This window comes from Castor canadensis, chromosome 6 (assembly GCF_047511655.1).
Source record: "Castor canadensis chromosome 6, mCasCan1.hap1v2, whole genome shotgun sequence".
NCBI lineage: Eukaryota > Metazoa > Chordata > Mammalia > Rodentia > Castoridae > Castor > Castor canadensis.
The window spans coordinates 18,271,344-18,298,918 of NC_133391.1; the positions used below are offsets into that span (position 1 = coordinate 18,271,344).

The 27,575-nt window shown below is 38.3% G+C and overlaps 2 protein-coding genes across 12 annotated transcripts in view; both read left to right on the forward strand.

The window, feature by feature from the left end:
* Positions 1–27,575, forward strand: part of Itpr2 (inositol 1,4,5-trisphosphate receptor type 2) — an 842,075-nt gene that overhangs the window by 511,873 nt on the left and 302,627 nt on the right. The window lies entirely within an intron of this gene.
* LOC109687063 (inositol 1,4,5-trisphosphate-gated calcium channel ITPR2-like) overlaps positions 1–27,575 on the forward strand; it is a 147,639-nt gene that overhangs the window by 57,716 nt on the left and 62,348 nt on the right. For 3 of the 4 annotated variants that reach the window (XM_074075824.1, XM_074075823.1, XM_074075825.1), the window contains 7 exons: positions 826–941; positions 1,656–1,742; positions 3,839–3,997; positions 8,981–9,079; positions 9,367–9,450; positions 9,741–9,887; positions 13,378–13,473. In XM_074075824.1, coding sequence (XP_073931925.1) covers positions 826–941; positions 1,656–1,742; positions 3,839–3,997; positions 8,981–9,079; positions 9,367–9,450; positions 9,741–9,887; positions 13,378–13,473 — 788 coding nt within the window. Of the gene's footprint in view, positions 1–825; positions 942–1,655; positions 1,743–3,838; positions 3,998–4,919; positions 4,976–8,980; positions 9,080–9,366; positions 9,451–9,740; positions 9,888–13,377; positions 13,474–27,575 lie in introns of those variants that run through there. The other variant, XM_074075826.1, reaches the window with a different exon arrangement.

Here is a 27,575-nt window from a genome sequence, read left to right on the forward strand (position 1 = left end):
TGAGGCTGATTCTAAACATAACCACATTAATCAAAGTAGAGTACATTTGTTATGTGAATTAATGCATCTTTGTGAGAAAAATGAAAATAATATTTAGATGTTCTGTATTCTCTTATCATCAAACACTAGACTGACTGTTATTCTAGGTTGAAGTCCTTTCCGTGATACAGAATCCTCGCATGTAAAGGAATTGTGAGTTCTGTTTTTCATGAAAAGGACATATATACTCTGCTTTCTGCTTTAGAGATACCACTATAGAACTCTGCTGTGACTTCCTATCTTGATATTTAGGAATAGAGCCAGAACTAAACTTTTGGAATAGTTGTTGTTGTTTTGCTTTGCTTTATTTTTCACTATATCACATTGTCTCTCATATTTCCATGCCATATTTACCCTAGGGGTTTGGAAACTTGAGGAATGGCATTAGTTAGCTCTGATTGTTTTTATTTCCTGACTCATTTTGTGGGTAATGTTGACCATGAATAGTATTAAATGTGCAAGGTCAGATAAAAAACTAATCTCATTCCATTCACTGGGAGACCATGTCCCCATTACAATGAAGAAATGCCTGATAATATCACAATTACACTGGCTACAGTATTCTTTAACAAACTTTAGTGATGAAGGAGATTGTAGCTGAGTTCTTTAAACAAGAATTGTTTGAGAAGGATGTTACAGAGTGAATTATGGGTTAGCAGGAGAATGGGCTTGCATGGCTTTTGTGTGTCCTTATGCTCAGATTCAAGATTCCCACACAAAGACTGCATGGGATGGCTGTGAAGTGCTGGTAGCCTTAGTTACAGGGTTTCTTTGTGTTTGTCCTAGACTGCCTTTTCAAGGTGTGCCCTATGAATCGTTATTCTGCCCAGAAGCAGTATTGGAAAGCCAAACAAGCCAAACAAGGGAACCACACAGAGGCCGCCTTGCTGAAGAAGCTGCAGGTAAGGCCAGCTGCCCTTGGCCTTGCTTTTGGATCACAAGCAGAAATGACAAACAAAGTACTCATGGCTTTCTAGCTTCGTGTTTTTGCTAATACACAGGGATCTCAGTAGACACAACATGCTGCAAAGTGGAAGGGAGTTTTAGGTCGTGGGGTGTGACCACTTAACTTCCTGGCATGTACCAGCACATTCCTGCTGCTGTTTTCTAGGGTGTGCCAGACTAAAAATTTCACATCAAATAGGAATATTTAATCCAGTCATATTTCATTTGACATACTACTTAAATTATTTTTCCTGAAAGACTTAGAAAAAATAACGTAAAGACTATTTTTTATGGTTTGGTTGAATGTGAATTTGACAGAACTTAATTTTGCATCATTAAAATTCCTGTTACTTTCAGAATTGGAAACTATACTTTCAGACTTTTGCAATTCACCTGCTATCCCGTTGGGTTTGCATTCTTTCTTAGAGAAGTTTTATAAGACCAGAGTGACAATTCTTTTCTGAATTCTGACATAAATTTGACTGAAGACATTTTTGGTTGTGTTCCGGCATGAACTGTGAAATTATTTCATTATTGCTCCCTTCTCCCTCCCTCTCCACACTCCAGTCTGTTTTATTTGTAGTTGTATCTGTATAAAACTGTTCACTTCCTTGTCAGTTACTGTACTGTGTTCATGATATCTCTACACTGAGTATTTGATGATTTTACAGCATGCTGCAGAACTGGAGCAGAAACAAAATGAATCAGAGAATAAGAAGCTGTTGGGGGAAATTGTGAAATACAGTAATGTTATACAAGTAAGTCTCTATTTTCTCTTAAAACATGTAAATATGTTACAGGAGACATGCCAAATTGTCCATATTGGTTGGAATGCCAAGCTGTAGGAAAATTTTGAAAGAATATAGTTTGTTCTACAGTGGAAATTATATTTGTTATGACTTACTCAGTTGATAACCAGTGCACAATTTTATACATTTATGAATAAGTCTTGGATTTGGGGGTATAGTTCAGTGGTAGAACTCCTGCTGAGCATGTGTAAGACCTTGGGTCCAATCCCCAGTACTGAGGAAGAAAAGAAGTAGAAGTCTGATGCACACACATAAAGAAGTGATGTTATCTGGATGCCTGCATAAGTTACTACATCAAAAAGAGGAAGGCAGGGAAAGAATTTCTTCTAAAGACTGATAAGCAGTAGTCTTTTGGATTAATGACACTAGTGTTTGACACTGGGAACTTTACTTTCTGTTTGGTATTGGAAAGTTTTCAAATTGTCCTTTTGGAAGCAAACCACCCTTTTGTTTATAGGTCTTCCATTTCAGTTAGTGTGCTCATTCCAGTTTATCTGGGCTGTCCCACCTTGTTCCACAAAGAATGTAAGGCATTTTCCAAAATATGTACCACATAACAAGATAAAAGACAAATAATAAAGCGATTGGGTCAAGGAGAAAGGAACGGTTGGATGAGTAAGCTGAGGTTAGGGGAAAGACATGTTCATAGAAGCCATGCGGTAAAGTCAGGTGAACATTACCTGAAGGCTTCTTAGGCTGTGGAGCCATGAAGCAAGGGCCTGCTTCTGTATAGGCACAGGAAGGCCAGAGCATGGAGCAAAGCAGAGGTCTAGAAGCACAGCTGTTCCCAGAAACAAGAGCAGGGAAGTGTTTCTCCTGAGTGTTCATAAAGAGGACACTGTTTAATACAGTAGACAATAGCCTTAACGTCCTTATAGTAAATGCCACAATGAGGTACTTATAAAAATAATATTTCCTGATATTTTGTCATTGGCTAATGGCAAAGTGCCACAATGCAGGGAAAGCAGGAACGAGATAAGAGACTTGGGGTCTGCAGCTTCCCGATGTGTGACTTAATCTAATGGTGGTGTGACACAGTCTGTGTGCATGGACAGCACACCTCTTGGACTATCCTCCAGAAACAGTTTCTCTTATCAGGTTTTGATTACAGCTAAATGCAGCGTTAGAGCTTATGCTCCTTGCCAAGGATTTGAAGTACAAATGTTTGCCTGCTCAGATGGTGACTGAGCATGGGCTTCAATGTGCAGGAGCCAGAGGAGCAGAGTCTCAAAGGTGTTCAGTGCTTTGCAGTAAAGTGAGAGCCATGGGCTCGAGGGCGAACTTTGCAAAAGGCTGATTTTTGACAATTAAAGAATTGCTTTTTATTTTAAGATGACTTCTCCCTATGTGTACTGAAATGACCTTTTTCTTTTTTAATGATTGAAATTGATAATAGATGGAAAGCCTATTTTGTTTTGGTTTTCCTACTCAGTACAGTCACATTTTGGGAAAAATTTGCCCATAGAATCCATAGACAAAGGCTTGGTGAGGAACAGTGCTCCTGCACTCATCTATGAAAAGGGGTCAGCATCCTTTCAAAAGTTGTGGTGTGCATTTAGGATAGGCAGGCAGCCCACCTCATCACAGAATTAGAGCTAGGGCCTCCATGGGCAGGGGTGGTTCATGATACCAAGTAGGTTGGTAGATGATTGTCGTTTCTTGGTTCTTGTTGAGTATGTTCTCCTTTTGTGGCTATGCTGGCATTGGGAAAGGATGTGACTTAGAGGAACTTCCAGGTCTTCTCTGGAAGGTCTGGTTTTATTCTGTTATTCTATTTTATCAGTTGATGAAAATAATTAGTGTCCCCTGCCTAATTTTCCTCACGTGTTCACTTTATTATGGAGCAGAATTGGTGTTGGGGTGAGGAGGAACCTAAAGAAAGTCAACTTGGAGATGTGGTGGTTGTGAAGTCTGAACACAGGTCCTTCATTCCATTTCCACTGCAAGCCCTGTGACTTGGGGACGTATGATGCATTTATGAACATCTAAGTGAAATTAACAGTAGAAATCAAGTAATAAACATAATGCATGTCTTTTCCCTACAGCTGCTGCATATAAAAAGCAACAAATACCTTACTGTAAACAAGAGGTTGCCTGCTTTACTGGAGAAGAATGCCATGCGTGTGTCTTTGGATGCTGCAGGAAATGAAGGGTCTTGGTTTTATATTCATCCCTTCTGGAAGCTGAGAAGTGAGGGTGACAATGTATGTAAATATAAAATTAGGAGGGAAATGGTGCATTTATAAGGAATATAATCCTTAAGTGAGAGAATTCAGAAAGTGCAAAGAAATGAAATACAGGTTTCACTTCATTACTTACATGTTAATGTCTTTACTGTGCTAAGTACACTTATTTATGGCATGGTTTGTACTCAGAAGTCATAAAAATCAGAATTAAGATTAATTTAAAGTCATCTTTCAGCTAGAGATTGTGTGAAAGAACTCAAGCAATTGTAATGTTGGCTAATCCTTGTTGAAGGAGGCAGAATTTACTTCCTTGCCTAATCAGGGGGAACGTGGTTGCAAGGAAAAGAGCTGTGTGTAGGAAATGGTGTCTAACCCTTTGAGTTTATAAGAGTAGCACCATGAATCATGGCGGTGTCTACCCCTGGGTTATGGCCAGCTTCTCAGTCTGCATGTTGTAATAGAGGTGCAGTGTATGAGGAGCGGCAGGCTTGGCACCTACCCACTGATGACAGGTGCACTTACAAAAGTTGTGGATTATGTGTATATTGTCATGCAGATTTTAGGAATTGGTGAAATATTTTCTGCTATTTTATTGAGTAGAGAAAAAAAATCTGTCAAATGATCCCATAGGCTCAATAGTTAGATATTTTTGTATGTAATGAATAAAGTGTTGTGTGACAATGCTCAGTAAAAAATGCTGGTTGACACCAAGCACTGAATAACTTTCATAATTAGAACTTTTATGAATATTGGGCCAGGCAATGAATGCTTGAGATTAAAAAAACTAGCATCATGAATCCAAAGTAATATAAAAGTATAATCTTTCTGATAGTTTTTTCAATCAGCAATACGTTTTGGGTATTTCTTATCTTAGATATGTCTTTTTTAACAGTGAATCTATTTTTCCAGTGAATTTTAAAATATAAATTCCATCCCACAGGATGCACGCTTCATGAGTTAACTTGGTATAAAAATTATCAGGTGGATCTTCCTTAGGTAAGGTTTGGGATAAGCATGGCATGCAGGAAAGTGTAACATACAGTCTTGTGTTGGATCCCTTAAAAAATTAAGTTGTACTTTTTTTTCTTTTGATATCCAGTGATGTGTGCTATGAGCATGATACATATTTTAATTTTAGTATGTAGTTAATTACAATCAACTCTCAATGTATTCTGGGAGTGATTATGCAGTTTGTGAAGGACTCACACCTTTGATATCCTTTTTTGTAATGCTCTCTCCACCCCAATTCCCTGTCATGGTGGTCCATGAAGATTAAACACCAAAACAAGCAAAACAAGCTCAGACTCTAAAAGAATACAGTACAGATGAAATGATTGGGTAAATTGAGACCTTTAGATTAGCTGTGCATCTTAATCCATTCTCTTGACGTATTTTTCTTTTCCTGCTTTCCAAGCACTTTGCAGCAAACACAGAGAGTTGAATGTAATGAACTATTTCAAATACTCAGTCATCCTGGGGAAAACAAAACAAAACAAAATAAAACCTCCCACCCAGACACACCATCCTGGTAAAAATGGACAGTGTAATTGTTAAGTGAAGCACAGAAGTTGTCCTTTTCTAGATATGCTCCATCTGGCATGGCTGAAAACAACCTTCTATGTTGCTGTGTTGCTGAAAGATCTCACTGGTTTTGCTCACTCTGTGTAGCTTCTGTGTGTGGTTAAGGCTGCTGAGGAAGTCTACCATACCCACTGCTTTATATAGGTCACAAAGGTAGCTGTATTGTAACTCTCATTTCCTTCCTTAGAAATAGGTAGCATTTTTAAGTATTTTGTTGAAGGCAGTTGCAAATGCTGTTACTTCATAGAAAGTGGTTAAATTGTTACTGATTTTTTTTAACAGCATTATTAAATGAAGAAGAGGAAATTGCAATGTTTAGAGGACTTTAGTAATAATAGTTTACTATTTAGCAATTAAGTTATCGTTTAGGTTGTATGTATTCAATAAGATGTTCTTTGACCCAAATCAAATGCAAGAATGAGGTGGATGAGAGTCTGGGGAGAGAGGTGTGCATGTCCACAAAATTAATGGTTTCGACCACTCCATACATCTTTACAGTATGTGTTAGAGAATTATGGGATGTGTGGCTCGGAGAATAAATAGATTCATGGTTCTCTTGACCTTCAGCTGTGCAGAAAGACGTTGCTTCCTGTTGAACTGATAGAAAATAACTGGGGACAACCATGAGCAGAGAGCATAAATATTTCATTTTCATTTATCTTCTTATGATTGAATAATTTTTCATTTTCAGTTTTGATCTAAGAAGACAAGGTTTCTTTAGCACTATAGTAGATTTAGAAGTACGAAAAGGTTTTTTTTTTAAATCAAGGGACAATTTCAACTCTTGAGAGAGAGACTCTTTTTGCTTAGAAAGCAAATTTTGTTATTTTTAGAGAAGCTATATGCCTGGAAATTCTAGCAGAGTCCACCTGGCGTTTGAGTCCTACTGTGCTGTTCTTTTTACCATGGCCTGTGTTGCTCTCAAATCTGAAAATAGTATTATATTGCTCTTTACTTTCAGCAAAATCCCTGTTACACAGAACCAACGGAAGTTCTTTTAGAATTCTAATTTTTAAAAAACAGATGTTTGTGCACTACTGAATGTGATGGCTGATGAGATCAGTGAATATGATGTAAAACAACTTCACCCTTAAATTATGTACCAAATGCACAGCTTCTCAGAATGGATGCCTCAACTCCCTCAGTGAATCGCCCTGAACTACACTCTCAAGTTTCACATTTGTCAGATCTTCTAATTTTAGGTCTGAGTTCCCTGGGAATAGGAACCATTTCTTACACACCTTTGTTTTCGTCCTGGCACCTCTTGCTGTGCTCTTAGTTTCACATGATTGGCATCTTGTCCATTCCATCTATAAGTTTTATTTATTGTGGTAAGTCAAGGTAACCATTGTCAAGAATAAGACTGAGGGCCTGGAAATTTTTCATGAATTAATGCTTGATTCTACTTAAGCATACTGTTCTTGTAACCTTTGGAAGCTGTCTCATAGGCACTAAAAAACATTTTGGCTATGTGGCTGTTATCTTAAAAATATTGAAACTTTAATGTGTGGTGTTTTGAAGTAAATATAGCATATGAATTGGCTCAGAGAATGATAGTAAGATAGAAGACTTAGAGCAGCAAATGTAGTTGCAACTAAATGTATTTAGTTGGAAGAACTAAAAATATATTATTTTTAAAGAAACTTCTTGGTTAATATTTGTACATTATTGATGAGAATGAAAAAGTTAGTCAAATGCTGTTTAAGAAGTTGGACAAACAGGTATAGCCCTAGTAAAATGTGTCAAGCTCCCACTAGTTTATAGTGTGGTTGAATACTTGGGTCCACATGTGGCTCTGTGACTTAAGGATGTCTTGATGTCATGGAAAATAGCTTCAGTGACATTTTTTTTTTTAAGGAAGGAGGGAATTGGAAATATGTTTAAGCCATATTGATTTTCATTGCTTTTCAATTATGATTTATCTTTTCAGAGGTACCAGTCATGGTTCAAAGGTAGAAAACAATACAAAGATTGTAAAAATCTCTTCTGCCCCTTTCCTTCTGCCCAGTTCCCCTACTCCCTTCCCCCATGGTTAACTATTGGGGAGAGTTCTTTAATATTACACAGTATCTGCTCTTCCCTCCATCATTTTACTTCACGCTGTTTCTTCATGTTCTTTCATTACCTGTGCTTAGGTAAGCTGTGGTGAGTCTTTGTGAGTCACATCTTCTGGCTTATTACCAGTTTGAAAGGTAGGGTGATGAATTCTGTGAGGCTTCTCTATCACGTCTGAATCTCCAGATATACTTTGTGCAAACAATACCATATACGACTGTGGACTCCTGTAATCCATGTAAGGTTACTTGACACTGAAAATAAATTACGTTTCTTCAAGTTTTGGTTTAGTTTAAGAGGCATGGAGGAGTTCTGAGTCCTGATTTGTTTTTCATTTATATATCAAACTAATCTCATCTAATATTTAATTGGGATGAAAGATGCAGAGAGAAGGCTTTAATTTCCACTTCTGAGGTGATGAGCAATTCTATTAATTTAGAGTGTTGGCACTACAAAAATACATCTAAGGAAGTTTAGCAATGCAAGTAACTTTAATAACTAAAATTAAACTGTTCATTATTATCATTAAGAAAGGATACCTTTCAACAGTTTAAATTATGAATAAAAATATTTGAAGATAATTCCAGGTACTTGGTAGGTTGAAGCAGCAGGATCACAATTTTGACCTGGGCAACTTAGTGAGAGCTGTCTAAAAATAATAAAAAATATTTGAAGATTTAACAGACATTGAATGACAGCATAAATAAAGAGTAACTTATACTTAACCTCTCAAGCACTTTTCCCAGGATCAATTTCAGTTTTTACTTAAAAATTAACATTAGGGTCATAGAGCAATATTAATTTTGGATGTTTAAGAGGGAATCAGATTCCCAGGGCCCAAACAAAACCATATTTTTACAAGTTTGTATATGTTTCTGTATTTCCTGAATCCAGATGACATTAACATGTTTAATAATTACCGAGATCATGGCAAGATCAACTTCCCAGATATGTCTCTAATTGGCAAGGCAGCACAAATGTGTCATGTTTTCTGCTTTCCTTTGAAATGATTCTGACTTTAGGTAGATTGGTTTCACTGTGGCAGATATGTTGACTGTTTCTGCTGTGCTTGTATCATAAGATCTTGTGTGTGTGTGTGTGTGTGTGAAAATGGTCCACTTATGGGCTTCAAGAAAGCTCGAGCTAACATGGGAGACTAATAAGAGAAAGATCTGCACTAGCTTCATGAATCCAGCCTGATAGGCAGGCACATGCATGTTCATTTATTCGGGATATTTTACCTCAAGGAGAAAAGAATTGAACTGAAATTTGTGTGGATAAAAGGGCGAGGTGTCAGGGTGGTGACAGAGTTCTGTTACTTCAAATATCTGTGCAGTCTCAGTTGTATTTATCTCTGATTCCTAGATTGTCGTGGGAGATAAAGTGGTTCTGATGCCTGTGAATGCAGGGCAGCCTCTCCATGCCAGCAACATAGAGCTCCTGGACAACCCAGGCTGTAAGGAGGTAAGCTCCAGAGGACAGGCGTAAGAGAGAGAGGGAGAGGGAGGAGAGAGGTCAGTTAGTTTCCTGGTTTTGTGAGCATCATCCCAGGTATGCTAATTAATACTCCTAAAGCACATGTAGATACCTATTCGCTATTTTTGAATTGTCTTTAGAAGATATTCTTATATTCTTTGGACTTATTTCATTGTCCAAAATTGTCTTTTTTTCCTTTTTCTTGTGTAAGTAATAATTTCTAGTATAGAATGAAATCTTTAGTCTTATAACTCTTAGTATTTCTTCATTAACAGGTGAATGCTGTTAATTGCAACACTAGCTGGAAAATCACTTTGTTCATGAAATTTAGTTCCTATCGAGAGGATGTATTGAAAGGAGTAAGTATGTGCTACAGGGATGTTTACTGGAGGAAATGAAGATAGTTTTACTACAATTCTGGATGCAAAACCTCTGCATTCACCAGTGTTCATAATTTACAGTGTGGCCACAAACCTACAAACCTTAATTCCCACTCTGACTAAAACAGTCCCTCCCTCCAGGATTGCGCAATATTTAAGTAATCATTAAAAGCCAAGTGGCTGGCAGAAGGGCCAAAATGAAAAGAGACTCTTGCTTTTCATTGTTTGTTCAGATGGTTGTTGGAAATGTTCTCGACCTGTTTCTCTAGGGTGATGTTGTTAGACTGTTTCATGCAGAACAAGAGAAGTTTCTGACTTGTGACGAATATGAGAAAAAACAGCACATCTTCCTTCGTACAACCCTGCGTCAGTCAGCAACGTCTGCTACCAGCTCTAAGGCTCTCTGGGAAGTAGAGGTGTGCACATTTTTTTTGCTTTTAATAAATATTTAGATAAAAAATATAAGATCCACAAGGCTATTAGTTTTACTGTTATAGTCATCATTTGTGGTATACCCATCACACAATATAATTTTTGAGAACTAATTTGTACCCTTTCATTGCTATGATCAATTAGAAAGGATAGTACTAGGTCTGTCTCTCTGTCTCTCTTATCTCTGTCTCTCTTTCATATACACACATACACATGCACATTTAATTATATCTTATTTTACTTTTTAAAAGGCACGGTGTGCATAGAACAGGCCAAGGATTAAGCATTGATCAGATTAGAAGTGATGAGGGTTAGGCAGGAGCAGGTGACCCACTGTGACAGCACCATGAGTGGAGACAGAAATGGATGTGTACAGTCACTGAAGAGACTGGGGTCACCATTTCTATTAGGATCTAGAGACACATAGTTGAATACTTCACCCTTTACAGAGTATTCATTAAATGTGGCAGTATGGTAAAGTAAGTAAGAAAATGCTTTAAATGACCTTTCCATACAGTAGGGGAGATAATACATACATAATTCATATGAACAAGCAAGAGCTGATGAATTGCATCTTGACTTAATATATAGGCATGTAGCAGTGGTTCTCAGCTGATTCAGACCCATCATTCTCCCTTTTAAGGCGTCTGTTTTAGAACACTTCTGATAATATCAGGATGAAATTTATAAGTTGTCCTGGTTGAAAATTAATATAATGCTCTAATTTGAATAAAAAGAACTAGAAGAAGAATGTTTTATAATAAGGTTATGTGTGTTTCAACATGTAAATGACTACTGGGGAAGGTGTAACATTTACGTCTATCTTTGCAAATCTGTTCTCACCCTGGAGAGAGGTAGGAGAGGAGGTAGGGCAGGATCAGAAGATATCTTGCACAAGTACAGGAAAATGAAAAAGCAAAGATAAATGTGATACCTGAAATACTAACTGCCAGAAGAAGTAATAACAAAACATGCTTTTTTGCACATGCTAAAAAATAGAGGGAAGTAGCCATAATTAAAGTAGGGTGTAACAAGGCAAATTAAAGATACTTGAAACATAGAAAATGAAGAAGTATAATGTCTTTGCAAATAAACAAAGCCTTATTTATAAATTTAACAAAAAGCATTTTCAAAGCTATAATATGGTTCAGAAATAAAATAGTTACATAATATAATATGGTTATATAATATATTATTGATAATATATATATATAAAATATATGGTTATATAATACGGTTCAGAAATAAAATCTGATAAGATATATTTGTCCTCTGGCATTCACATTACCACCAAAGCCAGCAGAGATGAGGCTGTGTGAAACCTGCCCTGTCATGCTGCCTCACGCAGTAGGGTGCGGCTGAAGAGAAAAAGGCAACCTGAAAAAAAATGTACAGTTGAATCATAACTGTGTTCCAAAAACTGAAATCAGTATAGAAATAATGTGAAATTGCTTAAAAACTTCAGTAATGAAATAGTGAGTTCTCTGCCTATTTAATATTTAGTTCTAAACTTGTTAAAGGAATTTTGAAATGCCACTTACATATTTACTTTGATATTTTTTGCTGTAACTGTGCCACTGCACTGAAATCCTTTCCGTCAAATATGTAGTTGGAAATGCTGTAATACATGGAGCAGTCAGAATGAAAAGTGAATATGTTATTTAATAGTTTTGAAATGTTTTTACTTCTTTTAATCTTTCCTCTCCATAGTGATTTTTTTCTCCGTCTCCACCTCTTTCTCCTCTTCCTCTTCCTTTTTCTCCACTTTTTACCTCCTCCTCCTCTTCCTTTCTGAACCTTGTCCTCCTTCTCTTCTCTTCTTCCTTCTCCTTCTCTACCCCCTTCTGTTCCTTCTCTTTCTCCTCCTCTTTCTCTTCCTTCTTTTCCGCCCTCCTCCTTTCTCTTTCTCTTCTTCTCTTCCTCTTCCTTCTTCTTCACCCTCCACCTCCCCCTTACTCCTTCACTTCTTTCTTCACCCTCCTCCTCCTTCAGTCTTCATAGCAATTCTGTCAGTTGACTCCATTTTATACATGAAGAAACCAGGTCTGAATATGTTAAATTACTTGTGATCATGCCATAGTAATTGGAAGAACTGATCCTCAAACTCTGCGATGACGATGTAGACCCTGATCTCTATTCCTGCACCATGCCCCGTCATACTCAATAGTGACATACTTTCTGCTTTCATATCCAGTGGAGTGTAGAGGCTCAGCACCTGGGGCAAGGCCAGTTTTGAGGGGTATTTGTACACAGTGTGCACAGCACAAGCCAAGGATGAAGCATTTGGAATGGTTTTTCCAGCCTCTGCATGGCTGTCTCATTCTCGAGCTCTGGTTTTTATTTACGTGCTATGTCTAAGTGACCCATGTGGATTGCCATATCTATGGCAGCCTTACCTAGTTACTGCACCAAGCACTTGTTTGTCTCCTTCCTGGCAGTTTCTGATCTTACTTATTTCTTTGTTTGCTGATTGTCTCTTCTCTATAGAATGAAAGCTGTATTCAGGGTGCCCTATCCCTATTGTCTTCTTTGTTTTTTTTTTGAGTTTGCAAAATGTAGCCTTTATTATATTGATGGATGTTCCTTGTCCTATTTATTGTCTTGAAGGGCTTTTGCATCCCTGTGACCAAACCTGAGAAAAGCAACTTAAAGGAGGAAGGGTTTATTTTGGTTTATGTTTTTAGAGGGTTCAGTTCACCATGGCTGGAGGGCATAGTGGAGCAGATAAATTCATTTCATGGTGGCCAGAAAGCTGAGAAAAGGGGATCCCAGAAAGGGCTAGGACAAGATATAGCTCCCAAGAATACACTCCCGGTGACCTACTGAGCTCCAACTCCTACCTGCCATCACCTTCCATCAGTGCCATCACATCACTAATCCATCAAGGGATTCATCCATTGATTATACCAGATCTTTTTGCTTTTCTTTTTGGTGGGGCAGAGGTTTGAACTCAGGCTTCATGCTTGCAAAGCAGGCGCTCAACTGCTTGAGCCACACTCCCAATCCAGGTCAAATCTTTCATGATCTAATTGTATCTGGAAATGCCCTCACAGACAAACTCACAAATGTGCTTTGCTAATGTCCTTGATATTTCTTAATCAAACCAAATTGACAATCTGGATTAAACATCACAATGAGTATCTGCACATTGTAGATTCTTATTACCATCTTTTGAATGAATATTCAAATAAGAAATAGGGAAATCCCACAGGATATCTGGTTTTGGCCTCAGAAACATGCCTTTTGGGGTGAGGCAGTATTTGCAGGTGGAAGGCATGAGCATCATGAATACATAAAGTTTTACATGTCTCCTGCTCACTCATGGGGAATTTTCTTCTGCCACATTGTGGCCTCAAGGAAACATGCTAGGTTTGACAGGTCAAATACAAGAGGCACTCTGTGTATACTGTTGTCATTTGTTTCCTGGGACATGAATACCATTTTGCCATTATTGTCATTACTCTTTGTCTATAGGTGGTTCATCATGACCCATGCCGTGGGGGTGCAGGACAATGGAACAGCTTGTTCAGATTTAAGCATCTTGCAACTGGGAACTATCTAGCTGCAGAGGTAAGACTTGGATACAGTGCTTTTATGCCTCTGACTCTGAAGTAGTGAACTAGGTAACTGGTTTCTTCAAAAGACATTGTATAACTGTTACAGAAATTTAATTATTGCCTGTAATGTTCTCGTCTGCCATATAGATTATTTTAAAGTGTAGGTGTTAGTCAGAGAGTTTTAAAAATCAAAGCCACAACAACAGTAACAAAACTCTGCAGTGGATTTCCTATAAGGTCAAGTGGCCTGGGACATCAGTTCTCATGTGTATATGATATGGTCTAAATCATTCCACTTCACTCTCTCAGGATGTCTGCATTAGAGACACTATCTGCTCATTGTTGATGCTTGTAGCTCAGATAGTGCCCATTATGTATTCATTAGTCACTCTTCCATTAGTGGCAGTTTTATCATTCAAACCACTAGAGAGGAAGGGGTCTTCTTCCTGATACACTGAACTGAAGCTGTCAATAAAAAATGGTAGAACCATATTAAGGACTTTCTTTTTCTACTAAAAGCACATTGACAATTAGGTATAATAAAGGGTGGGTAGAAATAAATCAAAAAGTCTTAGAAATGAGCTGGGTGCCTGTGGCTCATGACTGTAATCCTAACTACTCAGGAGGCAGAGATCAGGAGACTCACAGTTTGCAGCCAGCCCGGCAAAGAGTTCCTGAGGCCCTTCTTGAGAATACCCATACAGAAAAGGGCTGGTGGAGGGGATCAAGTGGTAGAGCTCCTGCTTAGCTAGCATGAAGCCCTGAGTTCCACCCCAAGTACCACAAAAAAAGTCTTAGAAATGGCTTAAAGTTTGGTTATCTAATTTAAAAATCACTTAGAAACAATTTTTTTAGATTGTGAAAAAAAATCTGTTCGTCTTGCTCTCCTCTACTGTTTCTGCTTTTTTAATTTAGAATTTCCTTTGAGACTCTGAACCAGAATTTGGTCTTACACTTTGTACTATTTCTTATGTAAATTCTGGCTTTGCATGTGAGGAAGGGTAAGGAAGGAAGTGGGGTTGGAGCACTGATGAGGGACAGGGACAGGTGCTGGAGCAGGAGGGTCTTCCAGGTTCCATAAATGTGACCATGTGTCATACACTAGGAGCCAATTCCACCTCCTTCCCCCCTCCACCCCTCCTCCCTATGGGCTAGTGTTTCACCAATCCCCCCACTCTTCCCCTCTCCCACAGTCTTCACAGCAGTCATCATCCAGCTTGGGCATGTGTTTTAGTGACCGTCTGCCTATAGACTGTATGCTTTCTGAGGAAGGGACGATTTCCCACATCACCAGGGTGCGGACACCTGAGCATTCCTGGCCCTGAGAAAGCATTAATTACCATGTTTTAAGTGAGTAATGTAAAGAAGCCAATCTCAGCGATGGGAAGAAAGGAATTTCGGGGTTTGTGCGTGAGAGGCATTTGGAAGACTATTTGAGCCAATTAATCTCTCTCAGCTCCACTTCCTTTCTTTCGAAAATGAGGATAATCAAGTATTGAGTTAATTTTCTAAGAGCCTTACATGCAGTAGAGTGCTAGGCACAGTGTGTGGCTTAAGGTAAGCGCCAGGAACTGATGTCAGCATGATTAATTTTATTATGGGCTGAACAGGGATTATTCTTGTTTTCGTAAATACCTGGCCCACTATTTACTGCTCAACTAAACGGAATAAGGCTTTGCAGTTCATGGGCCATTTATACCAGAAATGCTGTAAGTAACTCTTTTGAGAAGTTAGGGAACCTTGTTTAAGGCTTAGGAAAGCCTCACTAGGATCGAAGTCCCTTGGAGCCTATGTTAGTGGCTTGTTTCCCACACTCACCTGCTAATGGCTTCTGTAGCTACTGACATTTTGTAGAAGACTGATACGATGTTTGTAATTATTATTACTGCAGTTAGAACTAGTATCATTTGTTACATTCAAATGATTAGATTATTAAGAATTAAATTATACCTCAACTTTGGTGAAGATCCAAGGCCTCAGTATATATATATATATATACACACATATCAATTAATTAAAAACAGGGAAATGGAAAACACTTCATTCCCTGAAACAGATGGGAAGGACCATCTGTTCATCTGTCTCTAAAGAACAGGGCTTTAAATACCAAGTGCTACTTTGTCCATGAAGAAGTCAGTGTATTTGGACCTTCCCTTTGACCTTTATTTCTTTGGATAACATCTTTTTTATAGCAAAGGTAGGAAAAGGAAAATTAAGCATTAAATACACATGAGAAAAATGAAAGCTTAGGATCCATTTCTATTGATTTTAACTAGTATCAGAACAGGTGCTTCTGCATAGTATTCTAACATCAAGGTAGACATCATAGCTTGGAAATATTAGTTTATAAGTTGGGGTTACATTTTATACATCAACTAAGTTCAGACAAGTTCCTGGCAAACTTGTGTCCTAGGGTGCTTGTCCTCCTGATATGAAAGAGTCTTGAGGTATGGTCAGATCATGGTGACTCTAGTCCCTGTTACTTGATAAAAAAGAATGAAGAAGATAACCCAGTTGGGAAGCAGGTGGTAAGCCTCTCTGATAGTCACTTAGACTATCCTCTCATTGCTTTGCTTTAAAAATGCTGGGTCTTTCATTTAAAAACTTGTTCTTGTCAGCAAGGCAGCATGGGGAGATACACCATTTGAGCTGTAACTTCCTAGCATTGCTTGTTTTAGCAGCCTATACACCTCCTCTTAGGTAGGAAAAAGCTCCCTGGTTTTTGTTTGTCTCAATATTTTAGTTTTTTCCTTTAGTATCTAGATACTCTTTTAAAAAACAAGATATTTTGATGCTGAAAATGCAGGAGTTGGGAATACTGAGTTTTGGAACCCATGAAAACAGCAAGCATCACCATTAAGATCACATAGGATGTTTAATACATGTGTCTATGCCTGACAAACACTCCTTGGGGTGAACAGTGCTGCAGGTACAGGAAGGAGAACAGAGAATTTCTTCCTGGTTAAGAATACAGCATATAATGAATGACCATGAACACCAGCAGGATCAGACAGGTCTAGTTATGTGTGTTGGTGGCATTAAGTCAGAGTGAGATTAGTTGAAGAAGGTTCTCAAATAGGGTTAACTTTTTCCTGGTTCTCAAAGACAGTAATAGACACCGATTGGAAGGGAATGAAGAAGATAACCCTATAGAAGTTGTCAAGGAGACACAGGCAGGGATGTGGAGAGTCTAGATCTTACATGTGCCATGTAAAAGCTCCAGGAAGGGGTTGTGAAAGGGATTATTGAGTAACAGTTCCTTTTGCTTTAAGATTTTGAACAGAGAGGTAGGTGTGGCGGTTCATGCCTGTGGTCCCAGCTATGTAGAAGACAGAGGAGTTAAGATGGCAAGACTTTCTTTTTAAGTAATTTTTTTATTAGGATATATTCACTGTATGGGGGAGGGGGTTCAGGGAATTGTAGTGACAATTCTGATTAGCCTTATATTGTACATTACATTGCCCCCATTGTCTCTCCCCCTCAGCCCTCTCGCCACCCCACTTAAAGCAATTGCAAGAGGTTTCTTAGTTCTGCTTCATATAGGTATATGAATCCATCTACCATATACCCTGCCTTAATCTCTTTCCTTTGCCCTCCGCCTTCCTACTAGTGCCCCCCCTTCCACTGCATCTATTTTACAGTCCTGGTTTTTGTTATTAATATTTAAGTTGATGTTCAAAGGGGTGTCTCAGTGTATACCCACTATGGATGCACTTTACTTTGGTCCGTTAAACCATTCCATTACTCTCCCTTACCATGTTATCTGCCCCCCCATTTTCAACATCTTTCAATACATATCCTTATATCCTCTACCTTCACATATTATGTTATGTGATATTACTGATACTTTATCATTTACTTTTCTTTTCCCTCTTACCCCAAGTTCCATAGAGTAGTTCTACTGTTACAGACATGTTCTGCATCTGCGTTTGTATATGATCATGTTTGTTTTTGTTTACATGTTTATCATTGGATTTATCTTCCACATATGAGAGAAAACATGCAGCTTTTGTGTTTTGATCCTGGCTTACTTCATTTAACATGATGTCCTCCAATTGCATCCATTTACCTTCAAACCACAAGTCTTTATTCCTTATGGCTAATACTGCATTGTGTATAAGTATCACAATTTCTCAATCCATTCATCAATTGTAGGGCACCTGGGTTGTTTCTAAAATTTGGCTATTATGAATAGTGCTACGATGAACATTGGTGTACAGGTGTCTCTGTTGTATCCTGACTTACATTCCTTTGGGTAGATGCCCAGGAGCGGTATCACTGGATCATATGCAGTTCTATCTTTAGTTTTTTGAGGACGCTCCATACTGCTTTCCATAGTGGTTGTACTAATCTGCAGTCCCACCAGCAGTGTATTGTGTTCCTGTTTGTCACATCCTTGCCCGCATTTGTTGTTGTTATTACCCTTAATTATGGCCATTCTAACTGGGGTGAGATGAAATCTGTTGTTTTGACTTGCATCTCTTATGTAACCAGGGAAGTTGAACACCTTTGAGAATTCCCTGTTTAATTCATGTACCCATTTTTTCAGGGTTTTGATTCTTTGGGGGCTGAGATTTTTTGAGTTCCCTGAAGATTGTGGATATTAGTCCCTTATTGGATGAGTAGCTGGCAAAGATTTTCTCCCATTCTGTGAGCTGTCTCTTGAGTTTGGTGACTGTTTCCTTTGCTGTACAGAAGATCTTTAGTTTGATGCAGTCCTATAGGATGCCAAGTTTAAGACCATCCCAGGCATAGTTAACAAGACCATATTTCGAAAACAAAATACAAACAAAAGGACTGGGGACATGGCTTAAATCTCAGAGTACGTGCAGCGGGACCCCGAATTTGATCCCTAGTACTGAAAAAAAGGCAGGTTTTGAATGAGAATTTGTATTTGCTGAAATTAGTAATAGGAATGAAGTTTGAAGCAGTTTATCCATGGTACCTAGATGTCAGAATTAATGAGCTATTTGAAACCTTTGGTAGGAACCAATGGCATCACTAAACGTCAGTCTCACCAAGTGCTGGTGGTAGTTGTGTGACACAATATAGATAGTGGCATGTCACAGGAAGGCGGCACAGTATAGCACTCATTTGTCAGAGGGACCAGGAGGTGCAAGGAATGCTGAGGATGCTTCAGGAGGCGCTGCATGGTGGATGAGTAGGTGGAGGGAGGAGACAGGGTGTTCAGGTAAGTGAGTTCAGCTGTACACGAGCAGGGAGGAGTGTGGTGTCACACACTCTATTCATCTGCACTGGTATTGTATGCTTATGCATAGAATGTGTGAGTTTGGAAGTGGTGCTCTAAGGTGGGAGGAGTGATAAGATCGGAAATGTTCAGAGCATATCTGTGAAATTAAGGAGAATATGTTGTATCTTTAAAGTCAGAGGAATTTTATAAAGAAGCTTGTGTTTACACTGCCACATGTCGGCTGTTAAAGTTAGTATTATTAAAAGTAAGCAATAGAACCACATTTCGATTTGCTTAATAATCACCCATTCAGGATAGCACAGGTGAGGACTTTTCCATCAATCAGGGCTGAGTTCTAGTGGATGGTGCTGCCTGGGAGCCTTTGTGAAGTGAGTAGAAGAGATGGAAGGAGAGGCAGGAAGGCACATAGGAGACAGAAGGATGATGCATTTGTGGAATGGTGGGGACTTGAACCACGGGTGCAGCATTGGTAATGATGAGGGGAAGGGTGATGACATTTTCAGTAGGCAAAACCATTGACATGTTAATCCACTGAATGGCAGAGATTAAGGAGAGAATTTCAGCTTTGGAGAACTGGCATGTCACTCACCCATTTGGAGGAAAGGGAAGAGGTGCCAAGTTGATGAGGGAAATAATTAATTTAATTTTGATTTAATTAGAAGTGCCTATAAAATGTCCAGGTGGAAATGTCTAGTAGGCACAGGGCTCCCAATTTCTAGAACTTTGGGGATTGGGCAAGGACTGACAAAGTAGACTGTTTCTTATCAGCACAGACAAGGTCATCAGGAGGTGTGAGAGGTGAGATGTTTGAAGATGGAGCCCAAAGAACATTAACTTTTAAGGGTTGGGGCTTGAGAAACAGAAAAGCACAGGAAAATCAAGGGCTGAAAGCAGGACGAGAGTGTTTCGAAAAGGAGGGAGAGCACTATGAGAAAGATCAGGAACAAAATCTGCTTGCAGCGCCTGTGTGGTGAGGATGCCACCCTTGTGACTTTACCTAGAGCATTTTTACTGGAATCCAGGAGTGAGGAGTGAGGAAGAAGCCAGAAAGTAAAAGTGAGTGCAGAGTGAGTTCTCCCAGCATGGCTGTGAAAGAGGAGAAACAGAGCAGGAGTTAGAGGGAAATCAAAAGTCCTTTTTGGTGATTTTTATAAAACACATTTTAAATATAAGATGGGCTGGTATTGTACTGTTTGTGCATTGAACAAAAGTAACCACCAGAGGAGAAAACCAGGTGCTTTCCACCCTCAACACAACATTTAAAACATTAATGTGCTTTGGACATTCCTGGAAAAGTAGGTTAAATGATTTTTGAGCTGCCTTCAAGTTTATTCCTGTTTACATTGGCCAGTGGGGCAATGAGAACTGAGAATAGTGGCAAAACCCTGTGAGCAGTCTTCCTGACTTTAAGCAAATATTTAACCTCTCTGAGCCTCTCTGAGAGGTTGAGGGGACTCAACCTCTCTGAGCCTGAGTCCCCTTGTGTGTAAACAAGGTGATAATCTATGTTATATGGGATTATTCTGGAATTAAAGCCGATAGAGAGCATACAGCACCTTGTCCATAAAGGTATTTAGTAAATGTCACAAGACTCCACGTCTGTACGGGAGGACGAAAGGAAACAGAAGTGATTACGTTGCCACAGGAGCTGATGCTTGTCAGGTGCCTCCATGGGACAAAGTTCAGAGGGCCAAAGTTAAGTTATTTAAGCTGTTTATTTGGAAAAAATTACTTGCCATGCTTTGACTTAAGAAATACTGCCTGTTGAAGACATTAAAACTCTTTCCAAATGAAATCTGATGCACAGTTCACAAGTAGACCTAACACACAGGCAGCCAGTCACTCTCATAACACGAATACAGATTTTGGACCTGATTACTCTTACTCAATTGAGTAAAAGGTAATAAATGCTTATCTACAAGGAGAGCTGAAAAGGCCATTCGTGTCTTGGATTATTAGAATATTTCAACATTCATTGCTTTTGTTTTTCTAGTTCCTTTGATAAAATTTTCTTTAAAAATACCAATTATGTGAATCTGATCATTATATATGTATGTGTATATGTATACATGCATATAGATCACACTGTATCCCACAAATACACAATTCTGTGTTAATATTTAAAAGTATTTTTCTAGAGAAGAAATGAAGGTTCTTTTGAATAACAACAGAAGAAGTTAACTGAAGCTCTATTCATGGTAACTTAATCTGTGGTTTTATGATGTAGAGTAGTTAGACTTCACTGAGCAGTTTAGAATTTTAAAACACTTTGATTTGGAATAGCATAGTTACTGTCCATAAACCTGTTGAGATATTTCAGAAATCTGAAATGGGAAGTCATGAAGGAAAAGCTTGCGTCATTTCTCTGGATCAATCACAGTGGGTAGTTGCTTACGTGTTTGTTCCTGGTGCCTGGTGTGAACCTCCTATACAGTGACTATTTTACTGTCCATGAAGAGGCACTGCCCTGCTCACTACTGAACACCTTGTGTGTGGCAGTGTTGGAAAATCAATTTGCATTCAGCACATATTGAATAATTGAGTAGGTGAATCATAGGAACTAGAATTGTCATAAATCCAATAGTTTCACTTTGCAGGAAAGAAAATCCCAGCCTAGAGAGGTTATTTATTTTGCTTCAAGTAGAAAATGCAGCCTAATGGCAGTGTTAGGGCTGCGTGGTAGTCTTGTGCTGCTTCATCTGGACCGCTGGTGTAGGTGTCTGGGGCATTTTAGTGTCTGCTTGAGGAGAGGGACTGGCACCTAGTGGGCAGAGGCCGCTAAACATCCTACGGTGCAGAGGGCACCCCACAACCAAGAATCACCTGGTTCAAAGTGTCAGGAGTGTAAGCTGAGAAACCCCATCTGCCTTACACTGAAGACACTGCGTTTATTCAGTTCCTCCTAGGATGAAACACTGTTCTGACATTGTGAAGAATAAAAGGGGTTAACACTGGTGTTTTATCCTGAAAACTTCACATTCTTTCACAGTCTAGAGGAGAATTATGTTAACTCTATCACTGGGATATATAGATACCTATATAGATATCTATGTATATATCTACATATATATGTATTTTGCAATTTCTTCTTCTTACATACATATCTGAGACAACTGGTTTTGTGTGATATTTAAATTATTAACGTGTAGCTGACTATGCTAAATCTCACAGTAACTTTAAGGGATGGAACATTAAATTTAAGCACAAATAAGAAAAAAACCTATATAATTTATTTCTAAATATAGTGCCTTATCATGATACTCTGTTTTAACCAACACTGCACTGGTTAGTTAAGTTATTCAGAAAAATGTAAGAAGTCTATTGTTTGTATAGAAATGAAGAGGCAGCCATTCAAAGGAAATCAGACCATGTCAAATGTTGGAGATTCTGTAGTTTCATTATAAACTCAAAACACATGACTACAAGCTATTTAAGAATACCACTTTTTTAGTGACTTGTGGAAAACATTGGGGAGTATACAGAAGTATAACACTATGTAGGTTTTATTCTGAAAAATTCTAAAGGAAATCAAGGTTTAGAGATGGACCCTTATTCAATGTAAGGATCTCCAGCAGTATACATCATGTAATGCAGACTGATTTTTAAGAAATATGTAATGCTAGAAACCTGAGAATAAAACAAATCCTATAGTATAGATACTTGGCCTATGAGACGGTGCAGACTATGCTGTATCTGGCTCTCTCACTGTCACATTGGTCTCTGAGAGGCATGCGTGCATTAGGTGGTATGAGGAGAAGGTAAGCAAACGTGTATTTATTTTTGAGAGTTTAATACACAACGTAGCCATCAGCATGCTCATTGGCGTGCTGTCCTTGATTTTTTATTCCTGTTATGTTGGGGGCTGAACTAAGTTCACAGCTATGTCAGTGGGGAGAAAGTAATTTCATCACATTGAGTAGGATGATACTGCACCTCAATAAGTCATTCTCCCACAATCATGGAAGAGTTAAAAATCAAGCATCACCCTTTCCGGTCTGCTTTCTTCATTTTCTTACTTTGGTAATTATTAAAGCAATAACTTTTGATAATCCTTTCCACAACGGAATATATCAAGCAATGCAATTTTATTTGTTAAAGATTTCATACTGCCCTTTTAAAGAGGACCAGCTTATTTGTTTGTAGATAGGCAAAACTTCCACCAGATGGCAGTAAACACTTATTTCCTAAGTATTTAAAACCCTTAGGGTTTAATTAAAAACTTGGTACTAAAGAACCTATATGTTAGAGTAGGCTAGAAATAATAAGACTGTAGTTTTAAATATCTCTATGTTTAGTTCTTTATCGAATGTAATATTCTGTATTAAAATATAAATTGTGTCTGGCACATAGACACACCATTTAAGGTTTTTCTCTATCTTCTCTTTACCAGACTCATATCAGAATAATAGATTGGCCCGGAAATGTAAGTCATTGGAAAGAGAAAGATACAGCTATATTATTTTTAAATGATGATTTTATGGCTTAAATATTATATATAATAAAAGCCATTTCATTACAAAGAAGAAATTTTTTCTACAACTTCCTGACCTCACTCGTCTGTGGGATCTAAGATAAAGCTTATCTCATAGAGTTTGAGAGTAGAATGGTGGTCCCCAGAGGTGGGGAGAGCAGGAAGAGCCATGGGGAAAGGTTGATGGATGGGTACCAAGTTATAGTGAGAAAGAGATGAGTTACGGGAGCTTTTGTACAGTAGGGTGACTATAGAATGACAGTAATATACTGTACATTTCAAAAAACTCGAAAGAGTGATTTTGAAGGTTTTTACCAGAAAGAAATGATAACGTTTGAGGACCTAAATATGTTTAACCTGATTTAAATATTGCACTATATATGTATATATATATATATAGTGTATATGTTTTATATATATATAGTGTATATGTTTTATATATATAGTGTATATATTATATATATATATACACACACACACACATAATATGAAAACATCATGTTACCCATCAACATGTGCAATTTTAATGTTTTATGTATCTGCTAAATAAATGTAGTTTACAGCTGGGTGCTGGTGGCTCAGGCCTGTAATCCTAGCTACTCAGGAGGCAGAGATCAGGAGGATTGCGGTTTGAAGTCAGTCTGGGCAAATAGTTTTTGAGACCCTATCTTGAAAAAAACCCATCCAAAAAAGGGTAGTGGAGTAGCTCCAGGTGTAGGCTCTGAGTTCAAATTCCCAGTACAATAACAAACAAACAAACAAACAAAAGCAATGTATTTTAGAAAGGAAATGTGCACGTGTGGAGCATGTGTGGGCTTACAAGCTTCCAGTTGCCCTCTTGCTATTCTGTGGATGTCAGGTGTCTTTTCCTGATTTTGGCACAATTGTGATTTTCATTGCCTAAATGTTTATGGTGTTCCTTTCTCTCTCTCTCTCTACCACTTTAAGAGTATCTCTAACTTCTTTCTGTTCCTCTTCAGCCATTTGAATAAAGACTATCTTCAAATGTTGGTAGTGGGTCTTTAAATTCGTTCTCTGTTATCCACTTCTATGGCTGCAGTAGGCCACCAGTCTATCTTGGATATCCCATTTCCATATAATCTTAGTATTTCTATGGTTGAATTGTTTCCCCACAAAACAGTGGTTTTCTTAGTGCAGGGTTAAAAGCTTGAGTAATCATAAACATTTTTGTCTCTCAGCTTGTACATTCAGATCTACTGATTACATGTGTGTCTGTGTGTGTGCATGAAATTGATTATATATCCATCCATGTTTTTATCTTGGTCTCAGTTTAAGGTCCCCATTGGTTTGGACTGGTCTTCCTTCCCATTTTGGATCATACCACTCTACCATATGGAAGCAGGAGAGAAGCACCATGTGCTAGTAACTCAGGCTATAGCTTTGGACTGTTACCCTGCCACTTAAGGTGTCACGGTACATAAAGTTCTTCACCTGCTGGGCCCAGGTGCCTCATGATAAGGTGGGGTTAAGAATTCTTTCATATAGTTTAATTGTGAAGTTGAATGAATGAACCATTACAGGCATATGAAATGTATCCTATAAATAATATTTATGGTCTCCTGGAAGTAAGGCCCATTTCCTCACATGTATGGCAGTCACTCCTCAGCACTGCCTGTCTTCTTCTCTGCCAGTTAAAATTCTACGCACCCTTCAAGGCTAATCTCAACATTATTCTCCATAAGTAATTCTTGAATAAATTTGTCTACCACAGATCCCTCCTTCTTCTGACCTATATTATTTATAAATTATTCATTTCTGCCTTACGTCTCTGGTTGCATTCTGTTTTGCATTATAGCTGGCTGTATATGTCCTTATTTTTTCTCCTAGATCATAAGGTCGGTGGTCAGGGACCATATTTTCTTTGTGTTTTCTAAAATACCACATGCTATAATGCTCCATTAATATTTATTGAATAAATGATTAAAGAGCATATTAACTGTCTCTCCAATGCCAGATTTCTAACTCACTTTTTAGCATAAGGAAATATTTCCTTCAGAGCCCTAAAAGATTCAGGAACCTCCACATGACCATATGCTTTTCTCCCTTCTTTAAATATTTTTCCTATTCATTCTTAATCTCATCACTTTAATAATTACTGCTGTTGCTTTATTTACAGAGGGAAGGACCAGTACACTTTGCAATGTGAATTTATTTGATCTTTCACAGTTAATGCTGGTGAACTTGTGTGACCAAAGACTTACTTGGGTGGCTTTTCCTCCTCCTCTCCCATCCATTCCTCACTATTATTATTATTATTTATACATTATTGAATTTACAGAAGTAATTGCTCTGTGTTAATTATTTAAAAAGTATGTTTCAGGTTGAGAGACATAGATGAGGCTAACTTAGCCGACTGACCCCATCTTTAGTATGGCCACCCCAAACCATGAATATTTTAAATATTTAAAATTGTTGACTCAGAGTTCAGTCACAGAGATTTTTTCACTTTACAGGTTCCATGGGGGCTGGGCGACCTTTCCTAAGCCATGGTATTTCCTTGTAGAGCAGTCTGCACTCTAGCTCCCCATTCATCCTGGTCTGGATGAACTGGGTGATCTGAGTGAATGAAGTGTGTAAAAACTGAACATTAGAGTCCAGCATTTTCTGTGGGCACCATTTGATCTACATTTCAAAGAACGTGAATTATTTCATGTTTGACTTATGTATGCTAATTCCGGTTTCTGTACATATTTTAGTTATAGCTATGTTATAATTTTCAGTATGGATGCACAGAAATGACAGCTTTGACAGCTGAGTTCCATCTGTAGTTAAACATGTGCATCTTCTCCATGTAGTTTAGTTAACATTTTAGTATGGACTTTTCTTAAGTTGAAAGAAAAGTTGAAATTATTCAAATTGCAAGGAGATATAAAAAAATAAACCTATAGTGAGACTTGATTAAAGTAGGTAAATGAATCCCTTCTAGACTATACTAGAATATTCCTTACTATCAAGTAAAATTATGTTTTCTTGATTGAAAATCAGTTGACAGCAGGCCAGCTAACTTTCACTCTTGGGCTCTAAACGCCACATTGATCCAGTTTGGGAGCTAATTTCATGACTCATAATCTGAGGGAATTTAGGGAGTCTGAGGTCGTGGGAGTCTGTGTAGGAAAACCAGGGTCAGATGCCGGCCTAGGACCAATAGACAATTCCTGCCTCCTTCCCACCTTTTCATCTGTTCTGCAAACTGAAAGGTGCTCTCCTGAGACTCTTAACAGGGTTCTGCTTTCTATATACTCCATTCCCTTACATGCCACCCACTTTCTGATTTGTGTCAGCATGGTTTGGTTTAGTTAGTTTTTGAAGTTCTTATATTTAATATAAATAGAATCGTGCAGGATATTCTTTTCTGAGCTTGGGTTCTTCCAGTTATTGTTTTTGGGATTCATCCCTGTTGTGTGCATCTATAACTCATCATGTTTTCTGCTGTGTAGTACTCAACTGTCTGGATATACCACATGTGGCTTATGCAGTTTTATCAAACCCTGATTTCTGAGTCTATGTTAGACTTTACCGCTATTCTGCCTTTCCTTCTCTTCATCATTTTGAATGAATGTGTCAGTCTGTTTTAGTTGAGTTTTTCCTGAAAGAGGGCAACCTCTGCATGCACATTTTCTTTAGCTGGGGAAATTTTTGCTTTCTGTTGTCTTTGATTATTGTTTGTGTTCTACTCATTCTGTCTTCCTTTTCAGTACACTGATTGCTCCGTTAGCTGACAGTGCCTTCTGTGGACCATTAGCTGACAGTGCCTTCTGTGGACCTCTGGGGCAAATTTCTTTCTTAATTTTTGTTTCTGAGTACCTGTGCTCTATGTTGAGGAAAAGCTGTTCAACTGCTTCTCCTCCATGACACTTATTTGCCAGCATCACTATGTTTTTACTACTGACCACGTGGATTTTGAGTTTGTATTTATGCTTGATTTTTATTGAAATCCTCAACTTCTTTTTATATTAAATTCTTCATTTCTTTCTTCTTCCCTCCCTCCCCCTTTCCTTCTCTTTCTTCTCTGCTCTCTCTCTGAACTCAGTGTTGGGCCTCTTCCATGCTCCACTGTCTTTAACTTGTATGTCATTGTACTTTTGTCTTTACATTTTCCTTTTAGCTGTTGTTATTTTGTTGCCTCTACATGCAGGCCATGGTTACTTGTGATTTCTTAAGTATGCCAGACCAGTTCCTAAATCCTGTCAGGAAATATTCAGGAGGAACCTGAGGTAAAACTTCCCTTGCTCTGACATACTTTTTCATCAGTAGTTCCCTTAGCTTCTCCTTCCTTCTTCCCTTACCATCCTTGGATGAGTGCTCTCTGTGTAGAGGCTTTGTTTCATTTTGTTAAATTCTCTGGTGTGGCAGTTCAATCACTGTTCTATGCCTTCAGCTGCAGGGCAGTCTCATGGGAACATGGGCAGCA